Raw genomic sequence first — 15,603 nt, 5'->3', positions numbered from 1 at the left:
TTCTACCAATAAAGTTCTCACAAAGAAAAAGCGGAAGTGACCAAATTGAATAACAGCAATGGCCGCCTGTTGACTTAGCATTTTTCTTCCTATGCTTTTTTTTTTTTTTTTTTTTTTAAAGCATTTGACACGTAATATTGCCCGCTTGCGTTTCACGGAGTGGCGGGGATGGATATACGACTCAGTGAGTGTGTCGTGTAGAAAGCAGGGCAGCTCCCGAGTGGGCTTTTCGTGGCCAAAATGAGCGACGTAGTGGAGAAAACGCTGATAGCTCTGCCGAGCCTCCTGTCTTTAGACTCTCAACCGGGGGCTGCGAAACTGTCTTCCACCTCGAAACTTGGAAACCTCATCAGAGGGATCACAGAGCTAACGTCCAAGCATGTGAGTTTGATTTCCCCAAAAAGTTTTAATATAATACAAGTAGTCAAATATAATATGTCTGAGCATGCGCAGTTGACTACACTCACTGTCCTGTAGCTACAGTAGCTATACTGCATAATCTACAGATGTGTTCAGTGGCTCAGTTGAGTAAATTTGTTTGTTTCAGGGATCCTCAAACGTTTTGGGACCAGGGACCTCTTGCAGTCCCATTCGTAATCCAAACGCCAAGTATAGCCGAAAAGCAAAATGGGGGGGGAAAAAAAAAAAAAAAAAGCTACCTGTATTCCACAAAAAAGGTTATAATGTTATGGTGGCAAAGTACTTTTTTTTTTTTAAGAACAATTTATGGGAATAATTTTGATAAGTATCCATCCATCCATTCATTTTCCAAGCCGCTTATCCTCACAAGGGTCGCGGCCGTGCTGGAGCCTATCCCAGCAATCTTCAAGCAGGAGGCGGGGTAGACCCTGAACTGGTTGCCAGCCAATCGCAAACAACCATTCACACTCGCATTCACACCTCGGGGCAAGTTAGAGTGCCCGGAGAAAACCCACGCAGAAAAAAAAAAAATGTAACTACAGTACAGCACAATGCTACAGGTTGAACAGCATATCTTTAAGAGATTTTTTTATTGGTTCAGGGACAGAAGGGTAGGGTTGTGGTTTGCACGTCTCATTGCCTCACAGTTCTGAGGGTCTGTATCCGATTCTTGGCTCCAGCTTCCTTCCTGTGTGGAGTTTTCATGTTTTCTCTGTACTTCTAAAAACATGCTTCATGGTCATTGAAGACTCTTCGTTGTAAATTGGATAAGTGTGAGTGTCAGCTAAGATAATGAGAACACGTTCAATGAAATTGGATGGATGGATATTGGTTTAATCGAACATGTACTGATATAAACTACGTGAGTTTAAAAGTGGAAATGTTGACACATCTCAAGCACCTTAAAAAACCCAGAATACTGCTGCTTTGTGCACAAAGGTTGACCTATCAAACTTGATATAGTTCTTTCCGAGACAAACAGTATTAACACTGTCATCGTTGTACTATCCAGTGAGACTCATTTTTAGCTCAGTACAATCACAGATCAATTCAGTGTCAGTAATGTAGCAACTGTTACAGACTTACTTTTAACATATTTTCAATTTCATCCTGTTCAGGAGGAGGAGAAACTGATTCAACAAGAACTGACTGCAATTAAAGAGCAAGCTTCGTCCCCCAACACGTCCATGGTTGGCTTCTCTAAATATACTCTTTGCCCTTGCACAATAACAACAGGTCAGGTGTCATGGTGAATTTTGGTGTCACGTGTCAATCGTCAGAGGCAGATGAAGGACCTCATGGTGCGAGCCATCTACTGTGAAATGTTGGGGTATGAGGCTTCCTTCTGCTACATTCATGCCATCAAGTTGGCTCAACAAGGCACTGCATTGGAGAAGAGAGTTGGTATGTATGTATGTGTGTGTGTGCGTGTGTGTGTGTGTCGTTATTTTAAGGAAACACAGTAATTCCTCACTCTTCAGTGTTGCCATTTTGATTTAGTTGGAGCATTTGTTGAACCCACTTAATATTAATTCTTAAATGACATGATACAAACGTTAAAACCAAGTGTAATGTTTAAGTGATTTTGATTCGAATGTTATTTACAGTGTACTGTTGACATAAAATCTATGAACTGGACAGGCAATTTTCAAGTAACGTTTTTTTTCAAGGAAGTGGAGAAGAAAGGGTTGGACTACTTCCATCATGCTTTTTCACATTCTTTTTGCACGAGTACCAAGAAGATAACTGCTGTATTGTATATTAAACTTAAGAAAAAATATTGACTCACTCTTTACTATGATGTGGTGATGAACAGCAGTGGTAAATTATGACTTCTGCCTGGGAGGTAAGTCTCTTCACATAAAGGTGAAATGCAGCTAGTGTACATTAAATTCTTTGTTGTTGTTTTTTTAAAAATTATTATTATTGATGGCAACTTATATATGTTTTAGCAGCCGGGTCACTTTAAGTTTCATTTCTTGTTCTATTTCTAGTTCTAGTTTATGATTCCACTTTCCTCTTTCCATTGCCTGTACCCCAAAAAGGCAACGAAATCAGTACCCACTTGCGGAGCTAAGACTTTTGACTCGTGGTTCTTCACTGGTGGGTCAAGACCCAAAAGTCGGCCGCGGTGCTCAGTCACTGCCATACATAGTTTTTAATTTGATTGTTTTGTATTTACGGCTAAGAAGTGGTTTTCATACAAAACTGTACTGTAATTCTGAATTGACAACTGCTTTAAAGTAGTTTAGTTATAGACGAATCGAATCCGAACTCCATTGTAAATTGTCGACCCCCTTTACAGTGAAATAGTTGATGTGAATCCCAGGTTGAATTTGCCTTTTAATTAGAATGTTTTTATTTTCTTTACAGACATACTGTACATCAGAAATGTTATTACTGGGGGTGTAACGGTACATGTATTCGTATTCCATGCCATTCTGATTTTACACACAGTATGGAGATAAGGAAGTCTAATATGCTTTGCACTGTAGCCACATGAGTACACCGTGAAACTAACACAGTGCAGCTCAGCCTCTGGCTACATACATCCTGTCTAACGATATGGTTTTGGTGCTATATCAAACTGAATATCAATGCAGATTGTGCTTGCTGACCCCCCAAAATATTTTGTCAATTCCAGGTTACCTTGCTGTATCCTTATTTCTGAATGAAAATCATGAGCTCCTCCTCCTCCTCGTGAATACTGTTTTAAAGGTTGGTGTTTTTTGTTTTGTTTTTAAATCAAGAATGTACAGTTTTAATATTGAATGAGTCATGTGTGTGACTTTTTATGCTTTTAGGATCTCCAGAGCACAAACCTCATTGAAGTGTGTATGGCTCTAACGATTGTCAGCCAGTTGTTTCCCAAAGATATGATACCTGCGGTCCTCCCTCTAGTGGAAGAGAAGCTCACTCACCCAAAGTAAGAAATGCTTTTTTTATGTTTACATGTCATTTATGCATCCATTGATGATCACCCCACATGGCTCACGTGTTAGATCTCATTAGTAGGTTATGTTGAGTGTGCGTTTGTGTGATATTGTGTCATAAAAAGCTACATTTTAGGACTGATGTAGGTTTCTGATGACCTTTTCACAGAGAAATCATTCGACGAAAAGCAGTTTTGGCACTGTACAAATTTTACCTGATCGCACCCAATCAAGTTCAACACATCCATAACAAGTTTCGCAAAGCTTTGTGTGACAAGGATCCAGGTGTTATGACAGCCTCACTGCACATCTACTTGCAGATGATCAAGGTATCAGGTTGAAACTTTACTGTAACTTGCATTATATGATAAAACAAAATAAACACATTTTAGTTTGAGTTAATTCATCATGTGTTTTTCTCCTGTTTGTTTTGCCTTCCTTTAGGAGAACCCAGAAGGTTATAAGGATTTGACAGGCAGCTTTGTCTCCATATTGAAGCAGGTGGTGGGTGGAAAATTGCCAATGGATTATAACTATCATAGTGTTCCTGCTCCCTGGCTTCAAATCCAGCTTCTTAGGATTCTGTCCTTACTTGGGAAAAGTGAGCAGAGGTAATTAATCGGAGTCTACCGGTAAATGGATTTGGGGCATCTGATGCTCTGCTCTGACTGCGTTTTTTGTGCAACACAGTACAAGTGGGATTATGTACGAAGTCCTCGATGAGTCCTTACGAAGAGCTGAGATGAACCATAACATCACTTATGGTATAACATATTTGAAATAATAAATAATACTGCTTCATCGACTCCTAATTTATGTTTTATCAATCTTTCTCCAGCAATATTGTACGAGTGTGTAAAATGTATTTACACAATTCATCCAAAAGGTGAACTCCTGGAAAAAGCTGCAAAATGTATTGGCAACTTTATTCTGTCGCCAAAGATTAACCTGAAATATATAGGTAAGAATTAAAAGCAACCTGTAGTTTGTTTTTCAGAGTAAGTCTGTTTGCTGACGTAAATGTGTTGGTGGCGCTGCAGGCTTGAAAGCACTCACCTACGTGGTCCAGCAGGATCCTAAACTGGCCCTGCAGCATCAGATGACTATCATAGAATGCCTTGATCATCCTGACCTCATCATCAAACGTGAGGTGAGGCAGATGTTGATTTTAGTGTGGATTTTCTACGTTATACACTGATATCACTGAATCGTCTCTTGTCTGCGCACAGACACTGGAGTTGCTCTTTAGGATCACAAACGCCAAGAATGTCACAGTCATTGTGGAGAAAATGCTGGAGTTCCTGCGCACCAGTAAAGATGACTACATGACCATTGACCTGGTGGGGAAGGTGGCAGAGGTGGCTGAAAAATATCCTTCGTTATTGTGGATCGAAGCAAGAAATATTAATGATTACAATTACGTCTATTCTGAATCCAAAACTGTTTCTATATTTATTATTAGGATTGCATTTGTTATCAACAAACTTGACCATTAGGTATTAATAGTGGTCTTGCTTTTTAACATAGGGAATAATCTCTGAATCAGTTGAGAATTGTGACCCGTAGAGCCCTGGCAAGAAATTCCCACAGAAAGTTTAAAATCCATTGTTTCAAAATGTGTGTATGGAAGTTGTACTACTAATTTACGTGACTGTAACTTTAAGGTTTAAAATATATATATATATATATATATTTTTTTTTTTAAATTAAAGCTGAGGACAGCAAATTGACCAACTGGTTAGGAGGACATCCGCCTGTCGTTCTGGGGTCACAGGTTCGAATCTGGTCTCGCCTGTGTAGAGTTTGCATGTTCTCCCTGTGCCTGCGTGGGTTTTCTTCGGGCACTCCTCTTTTCTCCCACATTCCCAAAAACATCCACGACAGGTTAATTGAACACTCTAAATTGTCCATAGGTGTAAATGTGAATACGAATGGTAGTTTGTTTATATGTGCCCTGCGATTGGCTGGCAACCAGTTCAGGGTGTACCCTGCCTCTCACCTGGAGTCACCTGAGATAGGCTCCAGCACACCTGCGACCTCGTGACGATAAGCGGTTGAGAAAATGGATGGCTAAAAGATGAATAGTCAGAGGCTGAAACTTGAAAAGCATATTGTTAGTCTAATAGCATAATTACTCAAGTTATTTTTAACTTACTTTCACAGTATCAGTAACAAATACCAATGTGTTTTTTTTTTTTTTCCTCTCTGTAGAGTCTCAGTCACCCGGTCATGGTTATGTGAAAAAAGACTTAATCTTCTTGTTTGTTGAAATTATTATTTTTTTGTTTTTGTTTTCTGAAGATTTTCAAAAAGGATTTGGGCAATTATACTATTGGGCTGACAATAACCAGATAGACAGGCACAACAGTTAATTTGAAAGTTTACCTGGAATTGATGTCATTGCTTTTCCTATGAAACATTCTACATATGCACCTGACAACAAGTGGTTAATCGACACAATGAACACGGTGTTCTCACTCGGTGGAGACTTGATGCAGCCTGACATCCCAAACAACTTCCTCAAACTGATCTCAGAGGGTGACAAAATGTTTTGTGATGTAAATTTTCTTTTCTTTCATTTCTTCGGTGGTTTTAATCATCCCACATTTCTCTTCCTTCAAATGGTCCAGGTTTTGAGGGCGGGGAACAAGACAGGATGTTGCGCCTTCTTGCAGTGGATTCCTATGTGTCTCTGCTACAAGGAGAGCCTAGTAAGCTGCCTCAGCGCTTCCTCCAAGTCATCAGCTGGGTGTGTATAATTGCTATAAGTGTGTGTGTGGGGGGGGGCTCAATAATAAGTTCGATAGGCACACTATAGGCTTTAATTACTTGTGCTGGGATCACTAACAACAATAGAGGTTATACTAGCATAACAACTCCAGACGCTAAAAAAGAAACACAGCGCACCACTTGTCAATAGCGCTCCCTTGCTCGTTTCCCCTCATCCTGTCCTGCCCTTTTCTGTTCTCTTGGTTAGTTATTGCATGTCCTCACCGGGTGTCCCCCCCAATCTACAAATGACTGTTGTAATGTTACTTGTGTTCAAATATCTAGACTTAAAAAAAATAAAAAATACCCGGACAGAAATCTGATGTGGGCTTTTGAAAGCAGTTTGGTGTTTACAGGCATTCAATCGAAAAAACTGCATAGATATAAAACTTAAACCATGTCACATACTCATTTTTACCTAAGTTATACATAAAAGAGATGAGAAAAATTAGCTTTTGATGGCATGGGACTTTTAAATAGCACATTTTCACCTAGCTGTGACAGTTCCAATTGTCTTGCCGGATTGCTTTTTAGAAAGATAATTACGAACACTCTTTTGTTTGGGTTTCAGGTCCTTGGCGAATATTCTCACATGAGAGAAGGTCTAGAACCAGCCACCGTTGTGAGACTTATGGCCAAGCTTTTGGACTTGAAGCAGGCCAGTAGTGAAACCAAGAGCTGGGTCCTCTTGGCAATGACGAAGCTGTGCGAGGGCGAAGCAGGTATGTCTGTGCTTCAGGGGATTTCTGAAATGTATAGCAGCTCCATGGACACAGTGCTGAGACAAAGGGCCCAGGAACTGCAGAACCTCCACTTGAATCCTATGTTGCGGGCCAAGGTGCTACCTCGAGATGCCTACATGGAGCCTCTGGAGGTAACAACTTTGGAACTGGTGATCATATAAAAGGGTAGCATACTGTACTGCAGTTGTTGTGCACCATTAAATAATTTGTTACATAGAACCACCATTTTCCGGGGTTCCAGGTCGACTCCTCTCTGTCGTTTTTGGATGAGTATGTGTCCGAAGCGCTGGCTGCTGGTGCTGCTCCTTACAAGTCTCCTCATCAACGTCATGAAGTGCTTGCTCAGGCAAAAGGTTCAGTAAGACTCACAAATATATTGATGATGTGTGAGGGTTTGAGCTGCCTTGTTCTCATGGTGTGTTTTTATTCCTTCCTAAGCTTTAAGCCTGGAACCCTACGGCCTGTCGCTACCTATCAGTATGTCCTCGTGCAGTTTAGACGACAGACAGTCTCCCACCTTGCCCTCATTGAGTTCAGGTCTGTCGGGTGACAGTGCCGACCCCTCGCACAAAGTAAGGTACGTAAGCTCATCTCCGCTCTCTTCAAAATGTTCCTTTTTTAACTCACTGCAGTGATTTAGAATTCCTATTTATATCCTAAAAAATTAAATCTAAGGTACTTTTCATCTGGAGCAGTTTTACGACAAAAAAAATATGAGCCCAATTTCCACCAAGCAGCACAGTTAAATATGCAACAAAACTCCACTTGAGAGAACACTTTTCAAATTCAAAACAACAAACCTTGCACTGAGGCAAGACTCATTTCAGGGCATCCATCCCCCCAATATATTTGTCGATAGAGGGATGGTGGATAAAAAAGACAACAATTCACATAACAACAGTACCAGTTGGACTAACAGTATTGATATATTGTATAATATTAATGAGATATCTACTACTGTGTATTTCAGTACTACGTCTCTAAAGCTGGATAAAGTGAAACGAGTATGGGGGAGAGAGGGCTACCTCGTCCAGAAGGAGTCTGCAGAAGAACCTGCCAAGGTTGAAGTTCCCAGTCCGGTCCATTCGAAAGGCCAGATTGGCGAGATCATCTCGCAGAACCAGACCCCACTGCCAGCCGCAGATCAAGAAAAACAGCAGCTAGCATCTTCACTGTTTGTTGGCCTGGGCTCCCAAACAACTTTGCCCCTGGTGAGCTGAGAAACATGTTACCTTACATTGGGTGGTTTGGGCTCCATATGATGCAGCACAGTTCTTAAAAATAACATAAAAATGTAATGCTTCCCTCACTATGTCAGACCAAATTGGTCATTTGAAATGAAGAATTTAGATGCGTGCCTTGTGAGTGCGGGCAGCATTTGAAATGTTGCCTTTTATCGATGGCTCTTTATCTCGAAACAGATGGGAAAATCTGAGGCAAAACCACAGAGGGTCAGGCGAAAGGCTAAAGATCAGGTCTTGTCCACAGAAGTCCCCAAGCAAACATCCAACTCTATCATCATTGCTCCAAACAGCGTCGATAACCTGCTGTGTAACATCCCGCTGGACTCCAACATGGGCCCAGAAGCCTCACCTAAGCAGATGACTGAAAGTTCCAAGGGCTCCGCTCCTGCAAACGGTACCTGCGACGCAGAGGGCAAGCTAACTGAGTGTGATGTGCAGAGACTTGAGCCCAGTCTCATCAGGGACAATGGTTTAATCGCCGCTGTTGAGACAGAAGAACCAGTCGAAATGAAAGACTTGCTTCTCACCTCTCACCTCCCTGCTGACTGCATCGGAGCGACTCACTCCGAAATCACTCCTCTGTGTTCCAGCCACAGCGTGGCTCTCTCGGCCTGCCATGCGCATAAAGACGACTGTTTGGTGCTGGTTGTTTTGATTTCCAACTCCTCCACCTCTGATGTGCAAGAGTTACTTGTGCAGTTGGCTTCAGAAGATGTTGAGGTAAATTAGGAATTAGCTCTACTTAATACATCCCAGTGCATCTTATCAAATTATTACATTCAAGACTCTTGAGAAGTATGGGAAGTTGGAGCTTAACTGTCTTGTCAAAATGGCAAAAAACGGATACAAAAAATATGGCTAACAACTGCCTGAATATTCTGGACTTCAAACTTCATTGATCCTTCAGCTAGACATGGAGAAATAGCTACTTTACACCACTCTCCATGCAATTATTCGCAGGAGTTTGTGAATAATGGCAATATTCAGTATAAATTATAAGTGAGATAAATACAGCGGTGCCTTGAGATATGAGTGACCCAACTTACAAGTTCTTCAAAATAAAAGCCACCCGTTTTTGTTTTGTTTTGTTGTTTGTTTGTTTTTTGTTTTGTTTTTTTGTTTGACTTGCGAGCAAAAATTTTAGATATCAGCACTGTATGGCTGTAGTGAAGTCGACTCAGCTCACTTGACATCAGGCAGCAGTTTATCATTGTGAACACATCTTCAAAAAAGAGGCTTCAAGCACTCCCTGTTCACTGTGAAACTGGCATTAAACAAAGAGAATTACACCTTGCGTATTTAAAACGATTTAAACGTCCACTAGCTTAATGCTAACGCATAATTGGAAACACGATAGACGAGCTAACAAATAGCACCTGTGCCGACGTTATAACACTTTAAGGAATTAACCCATTGTTTATATACACAAGCAGTGGAGCAACACGTTGATAGACAATTTAATAATAGTTACAGGCACATATTCTTTATCCTCTGCAAAAAAAGAATATTACTGCAGATTACTGAGTCACAGTAGTTGTTTCTTTGTAATTCTTTACATTCTATGTTATGACTTATGAGAGGCTGGAACAGATTAATAGAATTTCCATTCATTTTAAGGGGGAAAGTTGTTTTGGCCTCAAGTGTTTTGGTTACAAATGTGGTCACGGAACAAATTAAATTCGTGTTTCAAGGCACCACTGTTTACGTTACTTCATATAGTTGCCATTTACCACCATTGTGGTGTAAGGTCAGACTCTTGCACCTTTGCAAAGTCGTGAGTCGGAACTCTTGATGAGTGCTGAGAATCCCCCAAGATACCAATTGTGTGACATCATTATTGCGTTATTATTTATCTGTGCACAAGTTCACCGTTGAGCTTTTGTGGGGAAATCTCAGTTTACCTCTCCCAAACCAGTTTCACATTGTTTTTTCCCCAGGTGTCCAGTATCTCCGAGATTCCAGTAGAGGAGGTGAGGTGCTGCCACGTAGAAGTGTGTCAGTACTCCCTGACTGTGAAGAGGCCTTCAGTTCATCTTCAAGTGTCCGGCCTGGTTTCTTTCAACATGCCTGATAGGACTCGTCAAACAACCCACTTCTCATACAAACTGCCGCTTTCCTCCTTCATCAGGTGAAATGTTTGCTGCCGTGCACAATAGTGTGACTCTTTGCTTATTTTACTTATTTGTTTTGTGTTCAGGCCTTTGGTGCTGTCTACAGAAGAGTACGGCACAATGTGGCTGGCCTTCTCACACGATACAAAGCAGAACCTGACGCTCGTTGCGAATGTCCAGGATCCTCTGAGAGCGACACTGGAAGTGCTGGAGAGGAAACTTCACCTTCATGTGGTGGCCATCATCGGTAATTATATTTACACATCCTAAGCGACTACTTTGCAATGTCTTCTGAACTGAATCTGGATATACTTTAAATGTTCGTCATTAAGAGACGAACTGCTGCTTCTTTGCTTGTTCGCTTGAGGAAAACACAGTTCTGCTAGTGACACCCACTTGAATTTCCAATTATGGTTGCCAATCTTTTAAACAAGGACTAGTTGCTACCAAGACGTTAATTTAGTACAGTATATTTAATTTACTTAGAAATGATTTTTCAAAAATTATATCAATAGCAATCAATTAAGCAGGGTTTGGGGTGATTCTATCTCACCTCGCCCACCTGGACAATAAAAAGTACAGCTTTTGTTACCATTATGACCAGGGATACTGCAAGGGCGTTGTCACTAGGGGAGCGAGTCAATTTTCTCAAACTACCCAGAGTTTGAAGAGAGAAGCAGGCGGGAACCTAAAGACAGACATTTTCACTCATGGAGTCAGCACTTCATAACCAAGCTGAGCAATATAACCTTGTCAACAAGTGGGAGTTATGTGTTATGTATCTGGTGCATGCAGCGTACACATGGCCAAATACAACAAAAACAAACTGAGTCTGGTCATTGCTTGAAAGGGGTCGGTCTTCCCCGAGTCTAGCTGCTGCACTTAAATTCAGAACGGCTCAGGCATTATTTAGAATTGGACAGATAACGAAAGATTTACTTGGTTATGTTATGTCACACTTGATGGGTGGGTAGACACTCCAGAGGCCAACTATTTGTATACAAACAATATAAAAATACATTTTCCATCGTATTTTCCTTTTAACTGGATGATTTACACCAAATCTTGTCTAAGATAATGGTTGTGAAACTGTAGTATGAGTACCACTCAGTGGTATGCAGGCTCCCTCTAGTGCATTGGTTCCCAACCAGTGTGCCGTGGCACATTAGTGTGCTGTGAGAGCTCTTCGGGTGTGCCGTGGAAAATTATCAAATTTCACTTAAGTGGTCAGAAAATTCTGCGATTGGCTGGCGACCAGTTCAGGGTGTACGCGGCCTCCCGCCCGAAGATAGCTGGGATATGCTCCAGCAGCCCGCGGCCCTAGTGAGGGGAAGCGGTAAGGAAAATGGATGGATGGATGGTCAGAAATGCTCTATTATTAGATGGCAGAAAGTATATAATTGACTTGTGTACCCACATTTTGTGACATTTGTGTTTGGTGGTGTGCCATGAGATTTTTGGAAGGTAAAATATGCGCCTTGGCTCAATAAAGGTTGGGAATTACTGCTCTAGTGATACGCAAGAAAATGTCTGAATTAAATGTTCAAACTGTGCATTAAAGAATTGTGACCTGAACTTTTTTTTAGGATATTTGTTAAGTACAGTTACAGTTTACGTCAGTACGTATGTAAGTATTTGACAGGGATTCTCAGTGATATGTGGACATTTTGTATTTATTTTTTATCCCTGTTTGTTTTTGTATGGAAATCCTACATTTTAACAAAACCAGTCTTTTAAACAGTGTCACCCACTGCCATGACATTGTTGCGTTCCTTAAATCTTTTGCTGATTGTCTGTGGAAATGGACAAATGGGGCTCTCTTTTGCTTCCAGTAAATCATTGTTTTTTTTGTTTTTTTTAAATATATATTTATTTATTTATTTATTTTAAAATGTTGCACTCCCTACAGGGATGGAAGGTATTGTAGCTTGCCAGGTCCTCCGGAATCAGCCGTGTTTGATGCACTGCCGGGTGCACGGCGGCACGCTGGCCGTGTGGTTGCGCTCTCCGATCCCAGACCTACCCGACTGCCTGCTCTACTACTGTCAGAGAGCATTACAGGAACTTTGAACACTGTCACTACTGAGCTGCATAAGCTCTGCACTATAGGAAAACTGCATAGAACCGAAAGGGAGCATCTAATGGCTGGTGTCTGCATGATAATGATTATCACATCCACCTTAAACTTGGTGGACATAACATTAGGTACTCTTACACATATACAGTAATGAGAATTTTCATTTCTGATATAATTATTGAGATACGCATTGTGTTCAATTAATATCGCAATCAAAACAAATGCAGATCTTGTGTTGTATGTCGCGATTGTGCAGGTGTACCTAATGGCCAACAACTGTACATTACTAGTTAAATATGATTTCATTGAATTTAATTTCTTATATTTGAAAATCTTTTAAGTTGTTGTAAAGTTGATCACTTGCGTAAGAGCTGGAACCAAATCATTGAACCATCAGTATAACACACATCTTAAAATGATGAATGCATCAATGCTGAATACTTGAAAAGGAACGAAACCACTTGCTTGTATTGCTTTACAGAAAATGCATGAGTATTGTCGGGTACCAAATTATTGAAATGAACTGTGCACGTCTTAAAATGTGTTGCAGAATTCGAAGGAAAATACAACACTGTTCAGTTAATTAAATTCAGGATTTCACTACTGAGGTTGAAAAGCCAGGACACTGATTTAAATGAAGCTGACATATTTTGTCTAAAAAGTAATGCTGATGACTTTCTATCACGTCCATTGTCATGTTTTGTTTAAATGTTTGCACTCCGCTTTCTGGTTGTCCTTTGGGTGAGAGGTGGACAAGAACAATTATTATATTTTTGTATTCATGCAGTATTGAATAAGCATATTTATTGGATTTATATTCACAAGGAAAGTGTTTTATATTAGTTTAATTTGAATGAAAAGAAACAGCTTGCTGTTAATTTGCACTGTGCCAGATTAGGTGTCAGCTGTTTTAATTTAGTACAACCCCAATTCCAATTAAATTGGGACGTTGTGTTAAACATTAACAGAAAACAATGATTTGCAAATCATGTTCAACCTTTATTTAATTGAATACACTACAAACACAAGATGTTTAATGTTCAAACTGATAAACTTTTTTGTTTTAGCAAATAATCATTAACTTAGAATTTTATGGCTGCAACACGTTCCTAAAAAGCTGGGAGAGATGGGGAAAAAAAAAAAAAAAAATGAAATACTGAGCTGGGCCCGAGCTCATCTAAGATGGACTGATGCAAAGTGGAAAAGTGTTCTGTGGTCCGACGAGTCCACATTTCAAATTGTTTTTGGAAATTGTGGACTTCGTGTCCTCTGGGCCAAAGAGGAAAAGAACCATCCGGACTGTTATGGACGCAACGTTCAAAAGCCAGCATCTGTGATGGTATGGAGCTGTGTTAGTGCCCATGGCATGGGTAACTTACACATCTGTGAAGGCACCATTCATGCTGACAGGTACATACAGGTTTTGGAGCAATATATGCTGCCATCCAAGCAACGTCTTTTTCATGGATGCCCCTGCTTATTTCAGCAAGACAGTGCCAAACCACATTCTGCCCGTGTTGCAACAGCGTGGCTTCGTAGTAAAAGAGTGCGGGTACTCGACTGGCCTGCCTGCAGTCCAGACCTGTTTCCCATTGAAAATGTGTGGCGCATTATGAAGCGTAAAATACGACAACAGAGACCCCGGACTGTTGCACAGCTGAAGCCTTACATCAAGCAAGAATGGGAAAGAATTCGACTTACAAAGCTTCAACAATTAGTGTCCTTAGTTCCCAAATGTTTATTGAATATTGTTAAAAGAAAAGGTGATGTAACACAGTAGTAAACATGACCCTGACCCAGCTTTTTGGGAACGTGTTGCAGCCATAAAATTCTAAATTAATGATTATTTGCTAAAAACAATCAGGTTTATCTCTTTGAACATGAAATATCTTTTCTTTGTAGTGTATTCAATTAAATCTAGATTGAACATGATTTGCAAATCGTTGTTAAACATAAATAAAAACAGAATACAACGACCCAACTTCATTGGAATTGGGGTTGTACAAACTGAGAGAAAATCTTTTTTATTTTGGTGAAACATTATTGTATGTGTAAAGCAAAACTTAAACCCAAAGCCTTATGTTCTAAAGCCATGGTGGCATGTTTCGTTTGTACCTGTGGTACAGAAGGAAGTAATAGTTCAGATTGCAGAGCGCCTGATGCACATATACTAACTTCAATAAAATCATCAAGCTCAACATGATTGTAACTCGTGGGTCATTTCATGGTCTGCAGTGGGAACGTGTATAAGACAAATGAATAAATTTATGTTAAACATTTTGTTTTCAGTTCACACAAAGGTTAATAGCAATGCCAGACAGGAATGACAAAAACTAAATGAACAATATCAATTACATGACAATTCTGTTGTTCATCTTGTGAATGGTGATTTTATTTTATTTTTTGTCACAAACTGTATATCAAATGACAATTGGGATTATTTCAATTATATTGTGATTACAAGAAAAAGTTAGTATTAACCATTTGATGCATGAATTATGAAAGCCTTGGTCAAAATTTTTTCTAGCGTTTTAATTCATCCAAGGACATGAAAAAAAATAGTCAGATTATTATTAAGATATATATATATATATATATATTATTTTTTTTCTTCAAAAAATAAGAATTTTTTCCTCATAGTTAGAGACATGTCCAATCCAGTGGGTTACAGGATCAAAGGATCGCTATGCACCAGAGGGTTAAACCAGTTGTGATGTGTAATGTGATACAATATATGAAACAATATATTTACAGAAATCCTAGAGGGTTTGTATTCAGTGCTGCTTGATTTTAAATGAATATTTCCAATACAGTGATGCCTTGAGATACAAGTTTAATTCATTCCGTGACCATGCTGGTAACTCAAAACAAATGTATCTTTCCCCACTGAAATGAATGGAAATGCCATTAATCTGTTCTAGTTCCACCCAACAAAAAATGTTGAGTTCCACCCAACAAAAAATGTTGTCATGTTTTTTGATAAGGAAAATTGCAGTCCACCATATTGACTTTTATAAAAAAAAAAAAAAACATATAGTCATAGTAAAAGAATAAATAAAATGTAAAGCAGTAAAAAGTTTGTGCGACATGATCAATGCACTGCAGTTCCTCGAGTTGCAGTATAATACTATCATGCAGACACAAACGAGGAAGACTTTCGCAACTACTGACAGTGACTCGATAACTGCAAATATAGTCATTTTTCGCAAAGGATAAAGAATGTATGCCTTTGAGCATTGTTATATTGTCTGGCTACATCTGTTGCTTCAGCAATTTGTTCAACTATACATTCCTTAAAGTGTACTG

The 15,603-nt window shown here is 39.7% G+C and overlaps 1 protein-coding gene across 1 annotated transcript; it reads left to right on the top strand.

Annotated features, from left to right (window-relative positions):
- The first annotated feature begins 112 nt into the window (after positions 1 to 112).
- On the top strand, positions 113 to 15,505 carry ap4e1 (adaptor related protein complex 4 subunit epsilon 1). Its single transcript, XM_061676094.1, has 21 exons — positions 113 to 381; positions 1,539 to 1,610; positions 1,701 to 1,824; positions 3,065 to 3,138; positions 3,225 to 3,346; positions 3,523 to 3,682; positions 3,798 to 3,964; positions 4,044 to 4,117; positions 4,192 to 4,314; positions 4,394 to 4,503; positions 4,583 to 4,722; positions 5,779 to 5,891; positions 5,984 to 6,102; positions 6,694 to 6,996; positions 7,107 to 7,218; positions 7,304 to 7,442; positions 7,836 to 8,076; positions 8,287 to 8,829; positions 10,047 to 10,237; positions 10,307 to 10,467; positions 12,130 to 15,505. The coding sequence occupies exons 1-21, from the start codon at positions 241 to 243 to the stop codon at positions 12,288 to 12,290; spliced, it is 3,390 nt and encodes a 1,129-aa protein (XP_061532078.1). The 5' UTR covers positions 113 to 240; the 3' UTR covers positions 12,291 to 15,505.
- Positions 15,506 to 15,603: the final 98 nt, after the last annotated feature.

This window comes from Phycodurus eques, chromosome 5 (genome assembly GCF_024500275.1).
Source record: "Phycodurus eques isolate BA_2022a chromosome 5, UOR_Pequ_1.1, whole genome shotgun sequence".
NCBI lineage: Eukaryota > Metazoa > Chordata > Actinopteri > Syngnathiformes > Syngnathidae > Phycodurus > Phycodurus eques.
The sequence above is the reverse complement of the archived record's forward strand: the minus strand, read 5'-3'. Positions and strand labels throughout refer to the sequence as shown.